Source organism: Drosophila serrata, unplaced genomic scaffold (genome assembly GCF_035046125.1).
Source record: "Drosophila serrata isolate PLE 108 unplaced genomic scaffold, ASM3504612v1 contig_217, whole genome shotgun sequence".
Classification (NCBI taxonomy): Eukaryota; Metazoa; Arthropoda; class Insecta; order Diptera; family Drosophilidae; genus Drosophila; species Drosophila serrata.
This window is the reverse complement of record NW_028257115.1, coordinates 2,335,949-2,363,173: the sequence shown is the minus strand read 5'-3', so window position 1 is coordinate 2,363,173 and position 27,225 is coordinate 2,335,949. Positions and strand designations below refer to the sequence as shown.

Here is a 27,225-nt window from a genome sequence, read left to right as displayed (position 1 = left end):
ATCTGAGAATGGGAATCGCGGAATAGGAATCGGAATTTGCATATGCCGCAGGGCAGAAACAAGTTTTGCATTCCAACAACTCCATCGGCCACCCGGCAGTGAGATATCGAAGGAGAATTCCCCAGGGGACTCGCTTTAATTAGAGGAATGTGCCAAGTAGCTTTGAGCTACATTTCTGGGTACATCTGGGTATTAGCTTTGAAATATGGTAGCTTAATCTTATTTTCCAGTTAGGAATATACCATTTTTTTTGGTTGAAAGGGAGCAAGGTAAATAGCCGAATATGCTTGAGATACTTTTGTATCTACTTTGGGGATTAATGTAAAATTTGAGAGATAACCAAGCTGAATATCAGGAGACCAATAAATGTTACTTTTTGGGGGAGAGAGAGTGTGTGTGAATAATAATATCTGTGAGAAAAAGGAGTAATGAAATATACAATTTATATTAAATATGGGTTAATGATTATTCTTTTAGGTTTCCAAAGTAATTTATGTTTATTTTCCTCTCCTTAAAGGATGATTACACTATACAAATACAAATGTGCAACGTTACTTATTCTTTACAAATATTCATAATTGGTATATCTATATATATGTATATATATGTATATTATTTTTATATGAAATTTTTTCGAACAAATCAAAGTTTAAAAAATTCATACCTAAGCCAAAAAATCATTAATTTTAATTCGGAAAGCAGTTCTATGCTAATTTTTTATCGATTTAAAAATCTGCATACTCAGTTTTTAAATTTAAAAAATTAAATTTTTTGTCAAATTTTGGCAATTTTAATGATGTAACCCCTTATAAAATTTTCCATTTTCGGAAAAAATGTAAAAAATTTATTTTTTGACCGGACATAGCTGGAACGACTGGGCTTTTGATGCTGATCACGAATATATATAGTTTATAGGGTCGGAAAAGACTCCTTCACTGCGTTTTAATCTTCTGACTGAAGCTATACTCTGCAAAAAGGTATAAAAACAGACAATTTTCTTAAATAATCTGGGTTTTCCAAACATCATAATTAAGCCAAAATAGCATTAATTTTGATTCGGAAAACTTTTCTGTGCAGGTTTTTATAGCACTAACAAATCTGCATACTGCGTTTGTCGATGCTGCTAAAAGTTTCTGACTGAAATTATAAAAACAGGCAAAAAGGTATAAAAACAGACAATTTTTCCCAAAAATCATAGTTTGAAAAAACTCATAACTAAGCCAAAAAATTATTCATTTTAATTCGGAAAGCTGTTCTATGCTAGTTTTTAGTAGATTAACAAAGCTGCATACTCAGTTTTTAAATATAAAAAAATCTATTTTTTGTCCAATTTTGGCAATTTTAATGATGTAACCCCTTATAAAATTTTAAATTTTCGGAAAAATGTAAAAAATGTATTTTTTGACCGGACATGGCTAAAACGACTAGGCTTTTGATGCTGATCACGAATATATATAGTTTATAGGGTCGGAAATGACTCCTTCATAAAGTTTCAAGCTTCTGACTAAAATTATAATACCCTACAAGGGAACACAAAAGAGATGTCTTCTGTCTCTCTTAATAACCCTTTCCCACAGATCGCTCTTTGCTATTTTTATCTGAATGAAGCTTCTCTCTTGTCTCGAGCGCTCTTTAAAAAGCCACTTGGCAATAAATTATGCATAAAATGTTTGCACACAAAACCGCAAAATAAAAGGAAAGAAAATATTCTCCAATTTGCTTATAACGTCATCGAATTTGAATTTTTGTCGTGTAATTGTAAACTTGACTTTTTCGCTGCCCGGTTTTGGTGGTCTGTGGTTTGCGCAACGTGCCTTTTTGAAGTCGGAATGCAATTTTTATTCATTTTTATTTTATTTTTTGACAGTTTGTAATAACAAACCCATATCGACAGAGTTCGTGTCTCGTAAAAAACGCATTAAAATCGTTTGAAATTCATTTAAAATCCATAACTTATCGGCATTATCAGCAATGTTAAACTACACAACAAGGCTATCTATCCGTCATGAAATATTTTCGGATTGCTTCCCTTTCATAATGTAACAAATTTATATTTTGTTCGATGATGATTTTTATATTCATTTTTATGGCCACGACACTTGAGTCAACATTGTTATGTGCGTCTACGATCTGTTGGGGTTCTCAGGCTTAGCCAATTAAAAATTCAATAGGGAGAGTATGGAGTTCTCCCTCCCAAGGGTCCCCTACCGTCTCGTCTCTCACATGATTTCAATTTCAATTAAAAGTCTTTTCAAATAGATGTTTAAGATACGAGTTATGACTAGATGTTATGTTATATATATATTTCTTGGGCCTCTTTTTGTTTTCGTGACATTTTCGGGTCGCTGGCTGTAAAAATGAAATTGAAATGTTCGCTGCTTGTCAGACGATCGTTTGATTGCCGTTTTGGTACATTTTAATTAAAACTAAAGCGCAGAGAGAAGGGTTGCCGCTGCTGCTGTTGCTACAGATAGGACCGACCTTACCCCACTGAACTTATTCTGCTCCGGAAAATAACCCAACCGAGACTAAAACCAAAACCCCTTTCGATAGCGCTCTCCATACTTTACGAAACTTCCTGCGAAACGCGGCGGAAATGTCTTCAAAGCCCCCGTAAGTGTTAGATTATTAAGCAAATATTTGACTTGGCCGTGAGTGGAGAGTGTTTGTCATAAGTGTCGGGCATTTATATGGGTGATATATGCCAATATACCAATGTACATACTATATCCAAAATGTCTGCTCAATGACTCACTATACGTTAAGCCTCCACTTTTGGATTCACACGTGTTGCGGCTTTCATTGAGCCTCGGACTCAGTCACTCTCCCCCATATGCAAATCATTTGCGATTAAGTCATATATTTTTCGGCGATCCGTAGTAGGAAGTGGGTAGAAAAAACTAATTAATCAGAAAGAAACCAGCTTGTACAAAACAAAAAGAAAACAACCAAAATAGATACAATTGGTATGAGTAGAACTGAGGAACAACGATTTTAAAGCATTGAAAGTTTGTTTTGGCTTTCGACACATTTTCTTTTGTCATTCCGCTCTGCCAAGTGAAAGTCTGATATTTTCCCATAAGAGATTATCAAATTTCTGTTCGATTGGGTTAAGAGTAATTATCGAGTTTCATGAACTGTTTCCGTTAGAGAAAATAACAACAGAAAACAATATTTGAGCGATACAGAAAGCTTACAAAAACTTGCAGTTATTACCTATTTTATTCAATAGTCAAGAATCACTTAATGCTAGACTAATCGGATTTAATACTATTTTTATCACCATCACTGTTTTACTTCTGTAAAAAATAAAATGAAACTTCTGTGTTTCAAATACCTAAAAATATGCCTTTTAGATAATCAGTCACATAACCGACTTAGTCACACCTTTCGCCCCTCTTCGATCACTAATTCCCCGAGATCTCTAATTGTCTGGCACTTCCCAAACAATCTGAGGAAATCAATCAAACCTGTTGTTCCTGGACCCTCGGTCTATCCTCATCTGTTACGGAAACCATCTGGTTTAATGGGCCTATATATCCGCCATAACGAATCTTAATTATGCCACAATTAAGTAGAGACGCGTGCCTCTTTGATCGCAAAATTAATGAATCTTCTTGGGATTCGAAGAACATGATTAGTTCGCGCAACACAAATCGATTAAAATTGATTACAAATTAAGATATGTTGTGTTAGCAACGCCCCGTTCGGAAAAATTTCACTTTTAATTGATTTTTATTAAGCCAAAACAAGATAGAAAACTAAATTCGGGATGCCAAAATGTATATACCCTTGCCGTGTTCCATAAAATTATAGGATCAATATTCACATTCGTTAAATTGATATTTATTGAGATTTTTTATTGACAATTTTTTGGACAAATCTAAATTTAAGAAACTCATAACTAAGTCAAAAAGACATTGATTTTCTGCCGGAGATAGCTAGAAAGATTCGACTAATGATGCTGATTAAGAATATATATATAGTTGATAGGATCGGAAATGACTCCATCACTAAGTTTCAAATATTTGACTAATATTATAATACCCTGCAAGGTTATAGTGAAGTAAGCTCAAGGAGAAATTTGTCCGGCGCCCTCATATCTTTGAAATCTATGAATAACACCCGTTGCGAATTCGAATTTACCATCTTCAGCTTGGCGTGGCTGCTGTCTTCTTAATTCTTTTTGTCCCCAGAGATTTCTATTTGGGGAAAGAGTGATCTCATCACTTGACTATTCCACGGACTTTTAGCTGGGCCCTGTCAGCTTGGCTCAAAAGAATTTTCCCAGCCTCGGGAAAAGCGCTTAACCGTTGGAAAACATCTATTGAAACGCAGTTTCATTGCCAAAGTCAACAACAACAACAAAAAATTCAGTTAAAACCGCTGAAGCGGCGCCCCAAATAATCAATTCCAGGCATTTGCATAAACAAAACCGACAAAACAGAAAAAATGGACACAATCAGAGAATGCGAAATGGGGAGAAAATCTCATCAAATTCGGTAGCTAGTGGTGGCGCATGCGCAGAACCCAAAGAACGAATTGAATTTCGGGCTTTTGGCTTTAAAATGAACCAAACCTAGCTCGGAGGCACGGTGATGTCATCATAAAATAACATGGGTTGCGGGTGTATATAATACTATATTGTACAGCCCCTCCGGGAGGCGTGACCAAATGCCAAAAAATAATAATAAAGGCAATGAGCACGAGGAGTAGACAAGCGGGGGGAGCTTGAAAAGGGTAAAGTGAGCTCAACATTGACTAATTTTTGCAAATAACTCTTGTGGCACATCATAGAGTCCAACACGTACGTACGATCCAAGCCAAAGCTCTATAAACAATTTCGATTTCAACAAAAGCAAAAGGCAATGAAGACGCAGACAAGCCAAACGAAGTATGTAATATTTCTTTGGCTTTTGTGTATCGTCTCTATACACATATGTGAGACAATAATCAGCCAAAATGTTTGGTAATCATTTTTAAAGAGCGCCCCAAATTGAAGCTACACCCATGAGTCCAGATTTGAAGAGGGTTATACGTTTTTTCGAATGAAAAATGTTAATTAATTGACTTTGGGATACATGCATAAATCTATGATTTTTCTCCGACTTTAGACTTAAGAATATAGCAACGCCCTAATATCATTTCCAGTTTGGATCTATTGTCTCTAAACTTAGGCCCAAGTTTGTCGCTTTTTCTTATCGCTTCCATTTTTTTGCTGTTTTCTCTTTAAAATAGTTTTTAGCTCTTCTTTTTTTGGGATTTTTAAAATTGTTTAACATGCCAGGCACAACAAAAGAATTTATAACATTGTTTTTTGTTATTCTACTTCGTATATGTATTCTTCTCTTTTTTGACAGACTGAATTTTAATTTTTTTTAGCCGGCTGATGAGGTAATTTTATGCATAGAAATTTTTTAACAACAAAGCCACAAATTCCCTAATTTGCCGGGCGTTCCACACAGTTCTCATTATTTTCGGAGACAAATATCAAAGAGAGATGACAGGGAAATAGGGTTTTTATCAGTCATATTCAATCGCTCACACAATTGTAATTAAAACAGGTAACGACTTGGGATGCTATCTAAATTGGCAAGTTTGCTAAAAGCTAAAAGTTAAGAGTATCATTAAATTCTAGTTTCGCGGCAGCGATGGCAAGCGTATAATATGTGAGACTTTTTGCATAATTCCCATAAAAATTAAGTATACAAAACGCGCTAAATGTTTATTGATTTATGCAAATTTTTACACGATTTCTTAGGTAGGTTATTGCCATGTTCATTAGCTAACCGGGGTATATGGAACACTCGAAGATTAAGATCTGATCAAGAGCCTAGGAGAACCCCCGAAAGAAAAATTTAGAAATCATGTTTTAGAGTGTTTTGCGATGAGTGAGAAGTGTGACTCGGGTTGTTTAAAAATAGAAAAGAGGAGCACTGAGTCTGTGTACGTTCCTGCTCCCAGCTGCCGCGCATGTGCTCTGGGATTTTATATGTTTATTTCGGTAAACAGGATGTTTGGAATTCGACCCTCAGCTACTACTACTACTAGAACAGTTTGTCCCTGACTTTGCCTTCCTTTTTTTCCGGCAACTTGGGGTTATATAAATAGTTTATGGGCAAAGACAGCTGCGCAGGATGAGGTATAAATGAGCTAACACTTGGTGTGATATTTTCTGTAAAGGAATTGAGCAGCGATTTTGATACCCAGGCATTTTAATCATAATATTTGTTCGATATCTAAGAAGATATAAAAACAGCTAGGTTGAGCTTGGTGTTATTATACATTTTTATATATTTTTCAAGTGGTACAATTTCTCCTCCAGAAAGCTAACTTCCTTTCTGGCATTAACAGATCAAATAATTTCAATTGTTTTTTCCTGTAAAGCCTAAAGTTATGCCTTGGTTCAACTCGAACCCTTTTCCGTTCTGTTTGGAGTTCAGAGAGGCCTGATAAGACCATACCTACCTTATCGCGGCATGGTAAAGTTTATTGTCACGCTGTTCCATTTGTTGTTGCCATTTTTTTGTTGTGTTTTTTTTTTATTGTTTAGTTTTCACCTCTTTTTAATTGATTTTTGTATTTGTCCAAGCGAAGTGTTCTGTTTGCCAACTGGCGGCAAATGCCTTCCAGGTGACCTCAGCTCTAGCGGCACACCATAGTATATATATATAAACGATCTATTAACAGCAATATGACACTAGGTTTTGGATTTTCGAGATTAAAACTCTTTCGAATGATGTCTGAGAGAGAGAAAGAAGGGGATGATCAAATTTGGCTTTTATTTAATGGCCTATTCATTAGTCTTTTGGCTCTTGACAGGGTCCCATAAATAACTCGTTATTGAAGTGCATTCCCCGCTATAAATACCAACTCCTCCTATCTGCCAACATATGTCCGAGGTATGTGGGATTTATCGGCTGATAAGATATTGGCTCCAGGGTCTCTCTGGGCTTAATATTTGCCAGAGGATTTGCCAGATCCGACCAGGAGAAGGAGAAGAAGCAACGGCCCCAGGTGCTATCAGTTAAAATTTAATGCTAGAAGCGATAAATGGAATTCACCATAGCTCGCTCAGTTGAAGAATTTTTGGCTTGGCCTTTAATTCATCTGATAAACACACTCAAAAGGGGGAGGAAGCTTTCCCCCACTCTGGACAGAGTAAATTGGTTGGTGGTTTCAGTGACCAAACGGCGTGTGCTCCGGCAGTAACTCTGGCTCCGAATAGAATACGATCGAAAACGAATACGATATCTTTAAGGAATATAAATTTGGCTAAATGTTTCGCTAGCACTTGGTGCTGCAAACGAACACTTTTTGTGGAAACCCCCTCGAAATTTCCAGTGATCAAAAACCATGGAGTACAACAACACCATCAGGCGCTCCAATTTTACGCGCAATGAATATCGAAGATATATATCATACGAGCGACAGTCTTTGGGTAAGGAGAGTGCTATTAGAAATGGTGTCTACCATGGAGTTCAAGGACACCCACGCCACTTGAACTTGAACTTTTACACCTAGAAGCACTCCCTGGGGATCATTATACAATTCCGATTGGTCCCAGCGAAAGTATAACCTGCTCTTATCTGACAATTTTGGGTGGAACTTGACGTTATATATATATATATATTTTTTTTTTTTGCCATACGATGATAAGCCCCCGCAAATATTTGACAAATGAGTCGCGACTGCCTGGAATAATGGATTCAGTCGGTCGGTGCCAAAAATCAGTCAAGAGTTTCGCTTTCTGCAGTTTCCGCTCTCTGGTTTCCCGGAACCTTTTTTGGCATTCTTTTCGTGCCCAGTAGTTACGTAAAACGAATCGTTGATAAAAAGTAACAAAGCTGTGAACCATTTTTTTCATGGGTATGAAGTAATTTCGTCTTTTGACTGATAAGAACCAAGGCAGTATCATTTTGTGGCGACTATTTTGGCTACCTGATACGCTTGCATTGGGGGTATATGAACTTATAGACATAGTTGGTGATTTTAATTGGCATAGTTTTTATTTAATTTTTTCTTTTTTGCTTTCTTGATTATAAGTAATACAATTTGTCGTCTCAACCCTTTGAGCTACCACCGGCGGCAAGTAATACAATGAAAACAAAATACAGCTTTGAACATATAAAATTGTAAGATTGTAAGGACATATTTGTGCTTTAGACATATCTGTTTTATTTAATAAATATTTAACACTTTTAAAATGAACAAGAAATCGAATAGAACTTGAAATATTTAACCAACTTTGTGCAATTAAGATCTTAAAGCTAAAAGCCAATTGCCTTATCTTTACTACTACGTGACGAGGTGTTCAAATAGAACCTCTTGGTGTGGGTTTTAGGTTCTCTGTGTTGGAACTTCCCCTAGCTAATCGGCGACATTGCTTTCAAACGCTGATAGAATGATTTAAAATTAGGAATTACGCTTGACAGAATGCGTAAACTATAAATGAATCGCCTTGGAAGGCGGGGCTTAACTTTAGTCAGTGATTTTGTATATATGTATGTCTGTGTTGTTGTTTTTATTTTTTATAGAAGCAATTATGCTGACGATAACCTGTTATCTCTGAATCAATACATTGCGAACGAACGTCACGGGTGTGCTTTCTCTATCTCTTCAACTTCCCTCTTGTATACTTTTGCTTTTTTTCATGTATTTTTCCTCTATTTTCCTCTATTTGTATTGGCCCATGTATTGATTTTGGTTTGGAACTATTGTCAGGTGGCTTACCCGTTTCTCTTCTCTTCCCCTTAGAAACCAAAACAAACACTAAAACTAAACGTTGCACTTGTCGGACTTCGAGCTTGAACTAATCCGAGATTTATTTTGTTCCTCGTCGTGTCATGTAGCATCACAATATGAGCCGGGAGGCTACTCCGCGCTCCAGACGCCGACGCCCTCCAATCGCAACTCCGCCAACATGACGCAGCGGGATGGCATCATCAAGTTCGAGAACGAGCGGATCAAGACGCTGCAGGAGGAGCGTCTGCACATCCAGAAGAAGACATTCACAAAATGGATGAACTCATTTCTCATCAAGGTAGGAAATGTGGATTTATAGATGTATCTGAAATACAATTCAAAGAACCTTTCATTAATAAAGACTCTAAGAGTTAGTTAGTAAAAGTTATTTCAAATCTCACATACTTTAAAGAAGATTTTAAATATTTTACTATTAAAAAGACAAAATATACTTTTCTATAAGATATAAATTGGCTTCTACAATCAGTTGCATTATCATGGGCTTTATATCAACCTAAGAGAATTCAAAAAGAGTGTAAAATGAAAGCGATATTTTGTGTTGACGACCGTATTATACATTCACTTTGAATTTTGATAGGAAGAAATTTTTTACAACACCTTACCAAAGAGATAATATGAATGCAACTCACATATTATTTGGGCTTTTCTTTTAGGCCAAAATGGAGGTCGAAGACCTATTCACAGACCTGGCCGATGGCATCAAGCTGCTGAAGCTGCTGGAGATCATATCGTCGGAGAAACTGGGCAAGCCGAACAGCGGACGTATGCGCGTCCATAAAATCGAAAATGTCAACAAGAGTCTGGCATTCTTGCACACCAAGGTAAGACATGTGTCCAACAGCAGGGAGAGTGGATTGGATTGGATTGGAGTGGAGTGGTGTAGAGTGGAGTGGAGTGGAGTCTTGGGAGACTGGAAGGCTAAAAGACTGGGAGAGTGAGTGGTGGTGGTGGTGAGCAGCTCTACGCATTTGTAGAAAGTGCAAGTCGCGCCTGCGCAGCTGCGCGTGGCCATTGCGTGCTTTGTTTGCCATATGAGCTCTCCTCATGGCTTTACGGAACTGCACTCGAAGAAATTTGGGGATCTAAAAGAGAAAAGTGTGAAAAAGGTGTTATATTATAAGGTTATTATATAGATTTAGTTAGTTTTGTACTTTTTACAAAGTTAGTAGCTAGTGAATCGGATCCCATTAGATGGTTTTGGTTCTTTCCAAGAATCCTTATAAGTTACTTGTTAGTTTCTTCTGCAATAGTTATCTTTCAAGAGGTAATTAGAGTGCGGAGCTTACATTTCCTCCAGTGTGACTTTGGATTTGGGATCTCGGATCTCGGGGGAAGTGAAAGACGACGCCAAGACATGGCAAAATATATATTTATTACCTTACCTGGCCCGGGCCTTCTTCTTCGCGGCTCTTCTCTTGGCAATTTCTGAAATATTTGCATACTTTCTAATGCATTTTTTCTTTCTTATAAGAGCCTTACCTGGCGTGGCACATTTTCCAGCTACAATACTTTCTTTGCAACTCGTCGTGCATTTGATTTTAATTGTGCAAAGTGGCAGCTTAGCGTGCGACACAGTTTCTCGTATCTTCTTCCAGGGGCCGCTGTCCTAATCTAATTAGAAGCAATTAATTCGCCGCAATTTGTCCCATTGCCCATCTCTCTGTCTTGGCCATTGCATTGCAGTGAAAGTTTTCTTTGTTTTTTGTAGTTGTAGTTTTCAGTTTTACTTTTCACCATTTAATTTTGTATTTTATTCATTTGTTTTGGGGCTTGTCTCTGTTGCTTGTGTGTTTGACAGGGGTATTGAGTGCATTTTAATTGGTTTTGTGGGCTTGAAGAAGCCCGAACGAAAGATTTACGCACGGGGGAACATTACTAAGAACCCCCCGGGGGACTCATTGAAGCATGCCACTAGCCACGACCGAGGCGGGGGAACCCAGTTGGCATAGTTTTAAACTACATTTTAATATACCAAAACATTTTCTCAGAAAGTCTTTTAAAATAATATGCTTCTGGGAAGGCATCATAAAAGCAGGAACTCATATTTCCGTTATTATAAGGAGGGAAACTATTTTAAAATGCGTTTTCATATTTTGATACCCTTGCAGGGTATTATATTTTTAGTAAAATCCATGCAACAAAGTAAAGGAGTCATTGCCGACCCTATAATCCATATATATTCTTGATCAGCATGAAAAGGCGAATCGATCTAGGCATGTCTGGAAGAAGAAAAAAATGTATCAATTTTTAAAAAAAATATAAGGGGTAACATCGTTAAAATTTCTAAAATTGTTAAAATTTTCAAATTTTAAATTTTATATGCAGACTTGTTAATCTGATCAAAACTAGCATAGCATCGTTTTCCGATTGAAAATTAATGCATTTTTGGCTTACTTGTGATCAATTTTCATTACAAAGGTATGTCAATTTCGGGGTTTCAAAATTAGCTTTATTGATTAATTAAATTATAATCATGCCACTAAAATCAATATGTTTTAGCCTAAAGTTTAAAATCTTCCTTTAAATTTTAGAACATGTTCCATGAATGTTTTATTTATTAGTTTTATTTCTTTATTAGCTATGCTAATATTTTAGAACATGCTGATTTTCCTCCTTAAAAACCTATACAAAGTAAACTCTTAAATTGGCTTAACTTTTCCATAAAGATTAATTTATAGAAACGCCCCTTAATGATATAAAATTTTCCTATAAACCTAGAAATTCTTAAATTTTAAAATGAAAAATAAATAATATGCAGGGTGCTGCTTCATATTCATATTACCTCCTCCCTCGGCCATAAATCTCAGCCTTCAAATGCCGCTGACCACTTTGTAGCTATGATAATGCGATTTGGATCGGTATCAGCTAGTAACTTATGCCTCCTCCGTCTGCGCGGAGTTACCTGTCCGCGCCCTGACCTACTATACATAAATGCAAATGGTGACCCATATGAACCTGCCCGGGGTCAAGCACCTCCACCTGATTATGCGTGACTTGAGGCAGGGGCTGGGGCTGGGGCAGACCCAGTTTGGATCTCTGGCACTGTGGAGGAACTCTCTGGGGTAACCCGAGACGCGGCTTACCCACTCCACCTTCGACGGCTCTGCACTCGGAAATCCAGAAGGAAACTAAAGAAAAGAAACCCATAAAAAGAGAAGAGAATGGAATAATGCAATGCTTTGGTTGTCTTCTCATCTCCCTTACAGGTTCGCTTGGAGTCCATTGGTGCTGAGGACATTGTCGATGGCAATCCCCGTCTCATTCTGGGCCTCATCTGGACCATCATTCTGCGGTTTCAGATTCAGGAAATTGAAATCGATGTGGTAAGTTATTATCCCATAATTCACATGCTTAAAAGAACCCTAATTAAATCCCATAATTATAATAGGATGAGGAGAACGAGTCCAGTGAGAAGCGTTCCGCCAAAGATGCGCTGTTGTTGTGGTGCCAGCGCAAGACGCATGGCTATCCGGGCGTCAATATCACGGACTTTACCAACTCCTGGCGCTCTGGTTTGGGCTTCAATGCCCTCATCCATTCGCATCGTCCCGATCTGTTTGAGTACAGCACCATTGTCAATTCGAAGAACTCTAACCTGGACAATCTGAATCATGCCTTCGATACGGCCGCCAATGAATTGGGCATTCCCAGGTAACTTATTCTATTCAAATTTCAAATAAATGTCATTGGAATTAATGTGTAATTATCTACCCCCATTCAGCCTGCTCGATGCGGAGGACGTTGACTCGGCCCGGCCCGACGAAAAGTCGATCTTGACCTATGTGGCCTCCTACTATCACACCTTTGCACGCATGAAGAACGAGCAGAAGAGCGGCAAGCGTATAGCGAATGTAAGTATTCGTATTCCAATTCCAATTCGGATTCAAATACGGAGAGCGTCCCATTGCTACTCTGTGGATGCGCTGCAGCGTAACGGTGTCCCACAGTTAACGCTCTACTTCACAATGGATTGGCCCCCCGATCGGATTCGGATTCAGATTCCGGGTGGGGTCCACTCCAGACCTAGGCCTAGAAAGTTGCTCAACCACTGATACCATCCATCGTCTCCATTCCCCTGATCCCTTCCCCGCAGATTGTCGGCCAGCTGATGGATGCCGATCGCAAGAAGATGCAGTATGAGCGCCTGACCACAAACCTGCTGAGCTGGATCCGCCAAAAGACACTGGAGCTGGAGCAGCGCGACCTGCCCAACTCGCTGGAGGGCATCCAGCGGGAACTGTTGGCCTTCAAGGAGTACCGGACCATTGAGAAGCCACCCAAGTGAGTACAGGTTGCCATGTTCCCACCGAGCGGAAATCAAATCTAAAATAGAGAATGACAAAGAGAGGTAATTCCAATGGTACGTTCAACCTTACAGGTACAAGGAGCGTAGTGAGATCGAGGCTCTGTACTTCACTATCAATACCCTGCTGAAGGCGCTTAACCAGCCGCCGTACAACCCGCAGGACGGGCAGCTGGTGAACGACATTGAGAAGGCCTGGCAGATCCTGGAGTACGCCGAGCACCATCGCGAGGTGGCGCTGCGAGAGGAGCTGCTGCGTCAGGAGAAGCTGGAGCAGCTCAACTACAAGTTCGAGAAGAAGTCGGTGCTGCGCGAGGGCTATCTAAAGGAGATGATCCAGGTGCTGTCCGATCCACGATACTTGCGCCAGGTGGACGCCACGCTGAAGAAGCACGAGGCCATCTCCGCCGATATTCTAGCGCGTGTGGAGCGATTCAATGACCTAACTGCCATGGCTGAGGAACTGGATAGGGAGAACTATCACGGCAAAGAGCGGGTGAAGCGTCGCGAACAAGAAGTGATGGCCAAGTGGCGACAACTGCTTGAGTTGCTGGAAAACCAGCGGCTGAACCTCTCTCAGATGAGCAACCTGATGAACCTACTGCGTGAGATTGCCAGCACCACGGAGGCAGTACGAGACCTGCAGCAGCAGTTTGCTTCCGAAGATGTGGGTCCCCATCTTCTGGGAGTAGAGGAACTCCTGCAGGCTCACTCCCTGCAAGAGCTGCAGGTGAATACCTACGGCGAGACCCTGAAGCGCTTCAACCGCCAGGCGCTGCCCTACAAGAACACCGAGCACAAGGATGCAGCTCTGCTGGCTCAGCGGCTAGCAGATCTGGAGGAGGCCTACTCGGAGCTGCTGCGTCGTTCGGCGGCGAGAAGGGCTCGGCTTGAGGAAGCCCGCAACTTCTATCACTTCATGGAGGACTACGATAACGAGGAGTCCTGGCTGGTGGACAAGCAGCGCATCTGCAAGACCGGAATCACGGCTAAGGATCTGCGGGCAGTGCTCTCGCTACAGCAGAAACACAAGGCCCTGGAGGACGAGATTAAATCGCGCAAGCCCAAGTCTGGTCAGATGTCTGAGGCGGGCAAACGCCTAATTGGGGAGGAACATCCGCGCTCTTCGGAGATCCAGAGTCGGATCGATTCGCTGGCGGAGCACTGGCAGGCCTTGGAGGCCCTGGTCGAGCTCCGACGCAGGCAGCTGGAGGACGCCGCCGAGGCCTATCAATTCTACACGGACGCCAACGAGGCCGAGTCCTGGCTGAACGAGAAGATGGCTCTGGTCAACTCCCGGGACTACGGCAACGACGAGCCTTCGGCCCAAGCCCTGCTGCAGCGCCATCGCGATCTGCAGGGCGAGCTGAACGCTTACTCTGGCGACATCCTTAACCTGAACCAGCAGGCGGACAAGCTGATCAAGGCGGGTATCTGCACCCTCGAGCTGTCCGCCGCGGAACCGGAACTTCCGGAAGTTGAGCAGGAGGAGTGGGTCAACGAGACGCGACTGGTGCCCAAGGAGGTGTGGGAAGACGAATGGGTGGAGAAGCTGGAGCACAAGAAGGTCACTGAGACGAAGCTGCTGCCGCACGTCAAGTCCCTGTTCCCCTTCGAGGGTCAGGGCATGAAGATGGACAAGGGCGAGGTGATGCTGCTCAAGTCAAAGACCAACGACGACTGGTGGTGCGTGCGCAAGGATAACGGCCTCGAGGGCTTCGTCCCGGCCAATTATGTGCGCGAGATCGAGCCCCGTCCGGTAGCCTGCATTGTGCCCAAGGCGGAGAAGGTCAAATCCCTGCAGAAGGTGAAGAAGACAATCCTGGTGCGCCAAGTGGTACCTGTGAAGAGAATCAAACCGGTGAGTGTGGCCCCGAAGCCCCTCGTACAGAGGCGAACCTCTACACAGAGCATCAACGAGAACGCCGACAGCGTGGAGAAGCGGCAGCAGAGGATCAACCAGACCTATGACGAGCTGCAGGAGATGGCCCAGAAGCGACACGCTCTCCTGGAGGATTCCATCCACCTGTTCGGCTTCTATCGTGAGTGCGATGACTTCGAGAAGTGGATGAAGGAGAAGGAGCGCATGATCAAGACGGACGACGGCGAGGGCGTGGACAATGCCAAGCGCAAGTTTGAGAAGTTCATCACCGATCTCTCGGCCGCCTCCAAGCGGGTGGAGGAGATCGACGGCGCCGTGGACACCTTCCGCCGGCAGGGTCACTCCCAGTTGGACAAGATTATCGCCCGCCAGCGTCAGATTCATCAGATCTGGCAGCGTCTGAATAATGCCAAGGCCCAGCGGGAAAAGAGCCTGGAAGGCGCCTCCAGTGTGGAGCTGTTCAACCGAACCTGCGACGAGGCCAAGGTCTGGATGAGTGAGAAGATGTTGCAGTTGGACACAGCCGTAATTACCCCTGATCTGCGGACAGTCCAAGCTCTCCAGCGTCGCCACCAGAACCTTGAGCGGGAACTGGCGCCTGTGGAGGACAAGGTTAACCGGGTCACTTACCTAGGCAACTCCGTGAAGAATGCTTATCCTGCGGAGAAGGACAACGTTAACGCACGCCAGCAGGAGGTCCAGGATATGTGGCAGCAGGTGCAGCAGCGTGGCAACGATCTGCGCAACCGCATCGAGAGCGAGGTCGGCCAGCAAATCTTCAATAACAGTGCCAAGGTCCTCCTAGCCTGGATTGATTCCGTCAAGGATCAACTGAATGCCGATGAGTCGGCCCGCGACGTAGAGACGGCAAACAATCTGCTTAAGAAGCACAACGATCTGGGCGACGATATCAGGGCCCATGACACCGAATTCGTTGAGGTTATCCAGTTGGGCAAGCAGTTGTCCGACGGCAAGCCGAACATGGCGGAGACGGTGGCTCTGATTGAGCGCCTAAAGGCCGAGCAAGATGCCATTCACCGCGGCTGGGCCGAGAAGCAGAAATGGCTGCTGCAGTGCGTCGACCTGCAGATGTTCAATCGTGAGGCTGACAAGATTGATGCCACCACCAAGAGTCACGAGGCCTTCCTGGAGTACAACAACCTGGGGGTAAGTTCGCTGTGTGCTTATTATCTAAGCAATTTGATTCTAAATATAATCTCTCTTGGGTTTTAGTCCTCTCTGGACGAGGTGGAGGCCATCCTGAAGCGTCATTTGGACTTTGAGAAGAGCCTGATGGCCCAAGACAAGATCCTCAAGGGCTTCTCGGACAATGCAGACAAGCTGATTGCCAACGATCACTACGATTCAAAATAGTGAGTGTCTTTTCATAATATTTTCTTAGCCCTTTTAACCCACTCCTCTTTCAGCATCGGAGATCGACGCCAGCAAGTGCTGGGCAAGCGAAAGGCTGTCCGAGATCGTGCCTTTGAACGCAAGCGTCTCCTGCAGGCCTCCAAGGACTTCCACAAGTTCGCCGCTGAGGCTGATGACCTCAAGGTTTGGCTGCAGGACAAGACGCGGATTGCCGGGGACGAAAGCTACCGCGACCTGAGTAACCTGCCGCGCAAGCTCCAAAAGCACCAGGCTTTTGAGCGCGAACTGCGCGCCAACGAGGGGCAGCTGCGCAACGTAACCAAGGACGGACAGGCTCTGGTGCAGGCCGGAAATCGAGTGCCTGAGGTGGAGGCCCGCGTGGCCGATCTGAACAAGCGCTGGAAGGAGCTCTTGACACTTTCCGAGGACAAGGGCCGCAAGCTGGAGCAGGCGGCATCGCAGCGGGAGCACAATCGGGCTCTGGAGGATGCCAAGAAAAAGGTGGACGAGCTGGACGCTGCCCTCCGCAGCGGAGATGTGGGCAATGATCTGCGCAGCTGCAAGGATTTGATCAACAAGCAGCAGATCCTTGAGTCCGAGATCACCATCTGGGACCAGAAGGTGGCCGAGCTGGTGTCTACCGGCGACGACATGGCCCATGAGGGTCACTTTAATGCCAGGAATATCGAGGCCGGCACCAAGGAGCTGCAGCAGCGATTCAAGGACCTACGTGATCCCACCCAGCGGCGCCGAGCCAAGCTGGAGGAGAGCCTTAACTACCACAAATTTGTGTTCGAGCTGGACGCCGAGTTCCAGTGGATCAACGATCACCTGCCGGCGGCCAAGTCCAACGAGCTGGGTCAGAACCTGCATCAGGCCCAGTCCCTGCACAAGAAGCACAAGAAATTGGAGGCAGAGATCAAGGGCCACCAGCCGATGATCAACAAGGCTCTGCAGGCCGGTCAGACCCTGGTCTCGCAGCAACATCCGGAGCGGGAGCAGGTGGAGAGCCTGTGCCAGCAACTGGAGCAAGCCTGGCATGACCTGGAGGGCCATTGTGGCGACCGGTCACGCAAGCTGGACATGTCCCTGAAGGCCCAGCAGTATCTGTTCGACGCCGGCGAGATCGAGTCCTGGCTGGGTGAGCGCAACAACGCCCTGCGATCCACGGAGTACGGCCGTGATCGTGACTCGGCGGCCAAGCTGCTCACCAAGCACAAGACCATCGAGCTGGAGCTGGACACCTACTCGGGCATCGTCACCGAAATGGGACACAGCTGCGCAGCCATGGTAGCCGCGAATCATCCGGACAGCAAGGTCCTCGCTGCCAAGCAGCAGCTCATTGAGAAGATGCTGAAGTCCCTGCACAAGCTTGCCTCCCAGCGCCAGGTGCGCCTCATGGAGAGCCTGTACAAGCATGAGTACTTCCTTGAGTCCGACGAGGTGGAGCAATGGATCCGCGAGCAGGAGCAGGCTGCCTCATCGGAGGACTACGGCCAGGACTTTGAGCATCTGCAGCTGCTGCAGAACAAATTCGACGACCTAAAGCATCGTGTAGAGGTCGGAGCGGATCGGGTGGATCAGTGCGAGCTACTGGCCAAGAAGTTGATCGATTCGGAGAGTCCGTATGCCAACGAGGTGGAGAAACGACAGGAACAACTGAGGTGAGTTGTGGGGAACCCATTCAAAATTTCTTATTCTTATTCCTTCCATTTGTGTTCCTCATACGTAGAACTTCCTGGGAGAACCTCCTGCAGCTGCTGAACCAGCGGGAGCAGAAGCTCCACGCCGCCGGCGAGATTCACCGCTTCCATCGCGACGTGGCCGAGGCCCTGTTCCGCATCCAGGACAAGAACGCCGCCCTCTCCAACGAACTGGGCAAGGATCTGAACTCCGCTCTGGCTCTGCTGCGCAAGCACGAGGGCTTCGAGAACGATCTGGTGGCCCTGGAGGCCCAACTTCAAGTGCTTGTAGAAGACTCTGTGCGCCTGCAGGCCAAGTATCCATCGAATGCAACTGCAATTGCCCAGCAGCAGGATAAGGTGGTGGCTGCCTGGAATGACCTCAAGGAACGGTCCACCGCTCGTGGTGATCGTCTGGCTGCCAGTTCAGATCTGCAAACCTTCCTTACCGACGTTCGAGACATTGTTTCGTGGTCCTCCAATCTACGTGCTGCCCTCCAGGCCGAGGAGCATGTGAGTGATGCTGCAGGAGCCACGGCACTGAAGATTCAACACGATGCCATCTATGGAGAGATCGAGGCCAGGGAGGATAAGTTCCGGTATCTGAACGAGCTGAGCGACTCCATGGTCCAGACGGGCCACTATGCCGCCGCCGATGTGGAGGAGAAGTGTGCCGCCATGCTGGACGAGCGGCAAAAGCTGCACGCCGCATGGAACAAAAAGAAGATTATGCTGGAGCAAAAGATCGACTTGTTCTGCTTCCTGCGTGACGCCAAGCAGATCGACAACCTCTCCAGTTCCCAGCAGGCGGCCCTGAGCAGCTCCGACTTTGGCCAGACCGTGGAGGACGTGCAGAACCAGATCAGGAAGCACGACGAGTTCGAGCGCCTGATCCAAACGCAGGAGGAGAAGGTGGCCCTGCTGCAAGAGCACGGTCGCAAGCTGATCGAGCAGCGTCACTACGACAGTGCCAACATCCAGACAATTCTCCAGGGCGTCCTCGGACGCCGCCAGAAGGTCAAGGATCTGTGTGCTGTGCGTCGATACAAGCTGGAGGACGCCCTGCTGTACGCCAAATTCGTGAGGGATTGCGCTGAAGCCGAGTCGTGGATCAGCGAGAAGCAGAAGAAGCTGGAGGCCGATGCCGCCAGCTACGCGGAGGTAGCCAATCTGGACGAGAAGATCAAGAAGCTGCAGAAGCACCAGGCCTTCCAGGCCGAGGTGGCCGCTAATCAGGGCCGCATCCAGGAGATCCAAGACACCGGCGTGATCCTGCTGAGCAAACAGCATGAATCATCACCCGAGATCAAGCTGGCTATCGAAAGGGTGCTGCAGGCCTGGCAAGGACTCCTAGCGGAGTTGGAGCAGCGCGGACGGGGTCTTGAAGAAGCCCAGGACAGTCTAGAGTTCAACAATCAGCTGGACAAGATCGAGGCCTGGATTCGCGACAAGGAGATGATGGTACAAGCCAGTGACACCGGTCGTGACCTGGAGCACTGCAACGCGCTCATGCGGAAGCTGGACGACGTGGACTCGGACATGAGGGTGGACGACCAGCGCGTGAAGCATATCAACCAGCTGGCCGACAAGCTGATGAACCAGGCCCAACTCCCGGCCGACAGCCAGGGTGTGGACAAGCGGCGCAAGGACTTCAACTACAAGTGGAGGCAACTCCAAGGAGCGCTCAATGCGTATCGTGCCCTCTTGGGCGGCGCCAACGAGATCCATGTGTTCAATCGCGATGTGGACGACACGGCGGAAAGAATAGCGGAAAAATCCCTGGCCATGAGCTCCACGGATACAGGACGGGATCTGGCAGCCGTCGAGGCCCTGATCCGACGCGAAGAAGCCCTGGAAAGGGATATGTCAGCCGTCAAGCAGAAGATTGACCATCACGAGACAGCGGCCGAGTTCCTGATCAAAAAGTATCCGGAACGCGGCGCAGTTCAAATCGAACGGAAGCTGGAGGAGCTTCACAAGTCGTGGGGCAACCTACAGGCGCTGTCCGTCAAGCGGCAGAGCATCCTAAACGAAGCCTACCTGGCACACAAGTTCGTGTCGGACGTGAAGGAGCTGGAGCTCTGGGTCAACGATATGGTCAAGAAGATGAACAACGCCCAGGCTCCGTCCACGATAAACGACTGCGAAACGCAGCTGGAGCTGCACCAGGAACGTAAAGTGGAGATCGAGGGCCGTGAGGATGCTTTCGCCGGACTGAAGAAGCAGGGCGATCTGCTGTCCACGAGGCCGCAGCAACAGCAGCCGGAGAACGTGCGCAGGTATCTGCTGGTCCTCGAGGAACTGCACCAGACCCTAAACGAGGCTTGGACCGAGAGGGCCAGGGATCTGACCGAGGCCCATCAGCTGCAGCTGTTCAAGGCCCAAGTGGAGCAGGTGGAGCTGTGGCTGGCCAACAAGGAGGCCTTCCTCAACAACGACGATCTGGGTGACTCATACACGGCGGTGGAGAGGTTGCTCAAGAAGCATGATGAATTCGAGAAGCTGCTGCACGCCGATCACGTGGACACGCTGCAGAAGTTCGCCAACAGCATACTGGAAGCCGAACCCAAGGACGCGGATCTAATCCGGGAGAAACTGGCCTACATCCTGAGGAGGAAGCAGAAGCTTCTGGAACTGTCGGAGGAGCGTAAGCAGCGCCTGGTGCAGTCACTACAGCTGCAGGAGTTCCTGCGCAGTCTCTACGAGATCGATCGCTGGCTGGTGCAGAAGCTCCAGGTGGCCCTAGACGAGAACTACCGAGAGCCAAGCAATCTGCAGAGCAAGATCCAGAAGCATGCCGCCTTCGATGCGGAACTGCTGAGCAATTCGCCGCGCGTGCAATCGGTCATCCACGAGGGCGAACGCCTCATCCGCGGTGAGCACTTTGCCCGCGACGAGATTGCCCAGCAGGTGCAGCTCCTCGAGGGCGATTGGCATAAGCTGAAGGCTGCCTCCCAGACCAAGAAGGACAAGCTGCAACAGGCCTATGATGCCTTGACCTTTAGCCGCAGTGTCGACGAGTTCAACAACTGGATGGACGAGGTGGAGCTGCAGCTAAGCAGCGAGGATTACGGCAAGGATCTGGCCGCCGTCAGCAATCTGCTGAAGAAGCACGAGCGCCTGGAGGCCGATGTGGCCCATCACGGTGAACTGGCCGAGCAGCTGAAGCAAAAGGACGAGCTGTTCTTCCAGGCGGATCACTTCCTGCGTCACGAGATTCACGAACGGGCCACGGCCAGCATTCGGAGGTACAACACCTTGCATGAGCCTTTGGGCATTCGCAGGGAGAACCTCGAGGATTCGTTGAGTCTGCAGCAGTTCCTGCGCGACGCCGAGGATGAGCTGCAGTGGCTGGCAGAGAAGCAGCTGGTGGCTGGATCGCAGGACCTTGGCACCAGTCTTCTGTCCGTCCAAGGCCTCCAAAAGAAGCACAACTCTCTTGAAGCGGAGCTCACCTCCCAGGAGCCACTAATTCAGGCACTGCTTCAGCGTGGTCAGCAGATGATTCGCGACAATCACTTCGCCAGCGAGCAGTTGCAGTACAAGTCGGAGCTGCTCCAGAAACAGCTCGTCCAGCTGAGGGATTTGGCCGCTATTCGACGACTGCGTCTCTTGGACGCCGTGGAGAGTCAACTGTTTTACGTGGAGGCCAACGAGGCGGATGCCTGGATGCGGGAGAAGCGCCCGGTTTTGGCCAGCAGCGACTACGGACGCGACGAGGTCTCCGTGCAGGGTCACCAGAAAAAGCTGGAAGTCCTGCAGCGCGAACTCACCGCCTTCAAGCCCTCGATCGAGAAGGTGGCCAAGCTGGCCACTGGACTGATTGAGAGGAATCACTTTGACAGCGCCAACATTGCGGAGAAGAACGGTCAGGTGGGACAGCAGTACGAAGACCTTCTTCGCCTGGCCAAGGAGCGCGAACTCCGGCTCGGCGAATGCAAGAAGCTGTTCGAGTATCTGCGAGAAACCGAGGAGCTGCACGAGTGGGTCGGCGACCAGATGACCGTGACAGCCAGCGAGGATTACGGCGAGGACGTGGAGCATGTGGAGCAGCTCATCCTGGCCTTTGAGTCTTTCGTTTCTAACCTGAATGCCAACGAGGCGCGTGTGGAGGCCTGCCTGGAGCGTGGTGACCGCCTCATCCAGGAGAACAATCCGTACAGGAGCTCGATCAAGTCCAAGCGCGACGAGACAAAGCAGTTGTGGGAGGAGCTCAAGGATCTGGTGCACGCTCGGCAGGATGCCTTGGCAGGCGCCAAGCAGGTCCATGTCTACGATCGTGTGGCTGATGAAACCATCCAGCTGATCAACGAAAAGGACGCCTCACTCATTTCCGAGGACTACGGCCAGGATCTGGAAAGCATTCAGGCGCTGGGCAGGAAGCACCAGGTGTTTGAGTCCGAACTGGTTGCCATTCAGGGTCAGGTGGACTCTGTTCTTGCCGAAGCTGTCAAGCTGGGTGAGATCTATCCTGATGCCAAGGAGCACATCGAAGTGAAGCGCGACGAGACCGTGGAGGCGTGGACGGATCTGAAGGAGAAGACCGGAGCGAGGAAGAGCAAGCTCAGCCAGGCTGAACAGCTGCAGTCGTACTTCGATGAGTACCGCGACCTGATCGCCTGGATCAACGAGATGCTGGCCAAGATCACGGCCCCTGAACTAGCAACAAGTGTAGCCGGAGCCGAGCTCCTTTTGGCCAGTACCAAGGATCACGATGCGGAGATCCGTGCCAGAGACGAGACGTTTGCCAAGTTTGCGACCAATGGCCAGCAGCTGATTCAGGAGAAGCACTTCCTCGCTCATGAGGTGGAGGACAAGATCAAGGTGCTGCAGGCGCGTCACGAACTGCTGAAGCACACGCTCAATAAGCGCCGCGAGATCTACGAACTCAACTTGGACACACAGCTCTTCCTCAAGGACGCCGAGATCCTGGAGCAATGGATCAGCAGCCGCGAACCGCAGCTGAAGGATGCCAAGCTGGGTGACTCGATACCGCAGGTGGAGGATCTGCTGCGCAGGCATGAGGACTTTGAGAAGACGGTGGCCGCCCAGGAGGAGAAGTTCCAGGCCATCAAGCGGATCACGCTGTTGGAGCAGCTTTTCCGCCAGCAACTGGAGCAGGAAAAGATCAGCAAGAGGCAGGAGAAGGAACGTTTGGAGAAGGAGCGCCTGGAGCAGATCAAGCAGCGGGAGCTGCAGCGCCTGGCGGATGAACGGAGACGAGCGGAGAAGCAGCAGGAGCATCGTCAGAATGCCGCGTCGCAGGAGAAGACCCCGATCTTCTCCTCGCCCATGGTGACGCCAGCCCAGACAGCTGGCGCCGGCGCTCAATCCCCCTCGGTGGGTCAGGCCCAGTTGAGGCCACAATTGAGCGACGAGAACGAGCATTTGGCCTTGCAGAAGAGCAGCTCCAGCGGCATGTTCGGTGATCGACTGCGTCGCGGATCTGCAGATGCGAATGTAAAGCGTGCGGAAAGCATGAAGGTACAGCCCAAGCAGGCCAAGCGAACGCCCTCGTTTACCACCAGGCGGCGGGCTCAGTCCTTCCGGAAGAACCAAAAGGGTGAAGGATTCGATCTGCCGCCCGTTGAGATTCAGGGAAGTCTTGAGCGTAAGCACGGACTGCAGTCGGGAGGCAAGAAGGCGCCCGTACGCTCGTGGAAGCAGTTCCACACTGTGCTTTGTGGCCAGTTGGTGTGCTTCTTCAAGGACGAAAACGATTTCCTGCAACAGAAGACGGCTACGGCGCCTGTCAACATCCTGGGAGCCAAGTGCGAGAGGGCGGAGGATTACACCAAGAAGAAGTACGTCTTCCGGCTGAAGCTGCCCGACGGCTCCGAGTTCCTGTTTGAGGCCCCATCCCTAGACATCCTCAACGATTGGGTCCGCAAGATATCCTTCCACGCCAGTTTGCCACCGAACCTACAGCTGCTTAGCTACGACGAGTCTATGAAGGTAAATATCTCCTAATTAAATTAAGTTCTTTAACTTATATTATTCCTCCCTGCAGCAACAGTCGAGCAGCTCGCCGGACATCAAGGTGACCAGCAGCGTGGAGTCCCCCGTCAGCTCCCGCAACTCCTCGCCCGACTCTCAGCGTCGCACCAGCGGTGGCCAGATACTGGATGGCACAGCCACTCCCCAAATGGCCTTCCTGCAGCGACAGATGCAGCAGCAGCAGCAGCAACAACAATCCCACCCCAGTTCCCCAAGTTCACCCAGCGCTGGATTCGACCAGAAGCCACCTATTCCGCCAAGAGGAGCACCACCGGTGGCCAGTAGTCGTCAGAGCCAGGAGAACCTAGTTGTGCTGCGCAATCGACAGAGTTCCAGCAATGGTAATGCGGATATACAGTGTATTTTTGAGGATTAAATAATTGAAAAGGATTATTCTCAGATCTGACCGATGGCCGCTCAGCCACCTTACCCGCCGGCGGTTCCAGCGGAGCGCAACAGAATGGGAACAGCAGCAAGGATGACAGTGCGATGCTGAAACGTAACAGCGAGGCCAGACAATCGGGTGAGTTTAAAAGAAAGTAGCTGTAAGGCAGCCATTTGTGTCTTTCTGTCCCATACACCATCGTCACCTACACCTCCACATTATTCCTCACTCACATTGTACAAAAATTGTCCTCCTACAACGATGCGATGCGCAATTAGATAATCCGCCGCCATTGCCAACAACAATGCCACCTGTGGGTGGCCACCAGAAGCATCCCCAGCATTCCCATTCCCACCAGCAGCAGCAGGCGCAGGTTCAGCAGCGGATCAATGCGTTCAATGCGGCGGCTAGTCAGCCGGATTACTACAACAACAACCTGACGAGACAACAGCAACAGCAGCAGCAGCAGAGGGTTCCCTCCGGCAGGATCGACTCCACGCGAAAGTTTATCGAAATGGAGGCACACAACAACAATGGCAGCGGCGGAGGCAGCAGCAGTAGTCCCAAAAGGACCACCGTCAACTACTCCAGCAGCGGGGCCAGCAGCAATGGCAATGGTAATGTGAAGCAAGGCTCTTCAACTTTTACCAGCTCCACCACCACCACCACAACCAGCACCACAAGTACCACCTACCAAGAGACCTCGAGCAGTAGCACGGTGTGGAATTTAACAAGCGGTGTGGCACATAACAAATCGAACAAATCATCATCAGGCGGCTCTGTGGAGCCTAACAATGCAATCAGTAATCCAAGCTATATGGGTCTGCATCTGAATAACAATATCGAATCAAATGGAAACGAAATCGGTGGTTAGACGAATCTTATCCTTAATCCTAACACAATCTGTGTAAATACAGGGCCAATATCGGTCCTGTACTTGTAAAATTAATTGCATGAATTAATTAATGGTAATGGCTATGGATTTGAGATCTGTGTATATATAATCTTCTCTGTTTGCCGATGACCTTGGCTTATTCTATATGTATATATATTCTACTCTTTTCTATTCATTTTTTACTGCATGCGTGCCTTTCAAAAGGTTCCTCTACTTTCAAACCGGCCAAGTTAACCCGGCGATCCTATCTCCGCACGAGTTTGCAAAGTATTTTCTATTTATATTTTAGGAAAATCTATGCTTAACCCAATTTTCTGTAGCTCGAACTAAGCTGCATTTAAATATATGAAGATATTGGTTCGAGTTTCAGAATTTCGATTAAATATGTAACATTTTCCCTATCTCTAGAGTTAAGAATAATTCCTCTTAATGCTTGTTCACCTCCTGAAACTCCACTTTGTGCTATCCACATACTATTTCGTGCATGATACCTCTACTATCTGACCTTAAGGACTTCCTCCCCTAACACTTCTGTTATTTATCCCTACAGGTTGGGGCACCTCACGCTTTGAGAGCAACCGACCTGTCTCCCTGCAGCCCGACTCCATCAGCTTCTCGCGCGTCTCCGCGGAGAGTTCCAGCGAGAGCGAGGCCCAGTCTATATCCTCCGTTTCGGGTGTGAAGGGAAGCAGCAGCAAGGGCACCAAGGAGGAGCGACGCAGCGGAATGTTCCGAATCTTTGGACGCAAGGGCGACAAGGAGAAGGAGAAGGATAAGGACAAGCGCCGGTCCAGTCAAGTTCCGCCGCAATGAGAGCAGATGCAATTTTCAGACAATTAAGAGGAGACAGACACGATCAACCAACCAGGACGAATTGTTTTTGTATTTTTTATATAAATATATACATTATAATTATTTAATTTGTATCCCACACACATACACAACCTTACTGCGCCAAGGGCAAACAAATTAAATAAGAAAAAAGAAACAAAACGAAATCAGAACCGTAAACGTTTAAAAATTCACGTGTGTCTACTTAAAAGCTAAAGCGATAAATGAAAGTATAAAAGAAATATATATATATATAAAGTCAATGTTTTAATTGCATTATAAAATGTATCTGTAAGTTTGTTCGTTGTATGATTATATTTAATTTTCGTAAAAGAAAAAGAACCATAAACAATTAATAATAAATATTACACATATTGTAAGAGATTTTTCTTTGGATTATCACAGGATCGAATTTAAGGAACTGAAGGGAATGTATCTGAAAGGTTATTTTATGAAATGCATCTTTTCACGACAAACAGACGAAGATCTGGACGGTTGAAGTCTGAAACTTGATGTGGGTCATACTTTTGGGCTGAGACTCAAAGCTACGGTGCTTTTAATGATAATGACCTACCTTAATGATTATAATGTAGACGAGGTAAGGTTTTCACGTTAAGTATACGCTACGTATGCTAGATTTATCTTAAATAAAAGAAATTTTAATATCAAAACGAAAGCTTTAAACGAAGTGAAGGAATTATTTCCGACCCTATAAACCATATATATTCTTGATCAGAATCAACAGCCGAATCGATCTATGCATGTTTGGAAAAAAAATAAATTTTTGAAAATTTTTCAAAATTTAAAAAAACGATACGGGGTTACATCATTAAAATTTGCGAAAATTGGAAAAAAATTGAAAATTTTAACATGTTAAACTAAGTGTGCAGATTTGTTAAGCTTATAAAAACTAGCACAGAACAGCTTTCCAAATTGAATTTAATGCATTTTTGACATAGTTATGAATTTTTTAGAATTTGATTTGTCGGAAAATTTGGCATATTTAAGAATATCAATAAAAAACCATTCAAATTATATTGGTTTTTGGTTAGAATTTATCTAGAAAATAATTCTGCATTACAAAATTCTATAATTTAACACAAGAGTATT

The 27,225-nt window shown here is 46.5% G+C and overlaps 1 protein-coding gene and 1 long non-coding RNA gene across 8 annotated transcripts in view; one reads left to right on the top strand and one right to left on the bottom strand.

Moving 5' to 3' along the window:
* kst (spectrin beta chain, non-erythrocytic 5 kst) overlaps positions 1 to 26,495 on the top strand; it is a 35,172-nt gene extending 8,677 nt beyond the window's left edge. Inside the window, exons 1-15 of one of the 6 annotated variants that reach the window (XR_015270928.1) lie at positions 5,947 to 7,441; positions 8,853 to 9,043; positions 9,420 to 9,587; positions 11,973 to 12,089; positions 12,155 to 12,417; positions 12,488 to 12,617; positions 12,860 to 13,047; positions 13,145 to 16,118; positions 16,185 to 16,324; positions 16,379 to 17,989; positions 18,058 to 23,962; positions 24,018 to 24,345; positions 24,405 to 24,527; positions 24,668 to 25,551; positions 25,835 to 26,495. Coding sequence is in view for 5 of the 6 variants with exons in the window: in XM_020956991.2 (XP_020812650.2) it covers positions 7,357 to 7,441; positions 8,853 to 9,043; positions 9,420 to 9,587; positions 11,973 to 12,089; positions 12,155 to 12,417; positions 12,488 to 12,617; positions 12,860 to 13,047; positions 13,145 to 16,118; positions 16,185 to 16,324; positions 16,379 to 17,989; positions 18,058 to 23,962; positions 24,018 to 24,345; positions 24,405 to 24,527; positions 24,668 to 25,258; positions 25,835 to 26,097 (13,077 nt within the window). In the remaining variant the exon portion in view is untranslated. Of the gene's footprint in view, positions 1 to 5,946; positions 7,442 to 8,852; positions 9,044 to 9,419; positions 9,588 to 11,972; positions 12,090 to 12,154; positions 12,418 to 12,487; positions 12,618 to 12,859; positions 13,048 to 13,144; positions 16,119 to 16,184; positions 16,325 to 16,378; positions 17,990 to 18,057; positions 23,963 to 24,017; positions 24,346 to 24,404; positions 24,528 to 24,667; positions 25,552 to 25,834 lie in introns of those variants that run through there. The other 5 variants (XM_020957014.2, XM_020957005.2, XM_020956991.2 and 2 more) reach the window with 5 other exon arrangements.
* Positions 8,781 to 10,985, bottom strand: LOC147644215 (uncharacterized). 2 transcript variants are annotated; one of them, XR_015270931.1, is made up of 4 exons: positions 10,246 to 10,985; positions 10,144 to 10,191; positions 9,396 to 9,848; positions 8,781 to 9,070 (listed from the first exon to the last, which is right to left on the bottom strand). It is a non-coding gene; the product is annotated as an uncharacterized LOC147644215 (long non-coding RNA). The 2 variants fall into 2 exon arrangements; XR_015270930.1 differs by lacking the exon at positions 10,144 to 10,191.
* Positions 26,496 to 27,225: the final 730 nt, after the last annotated feature.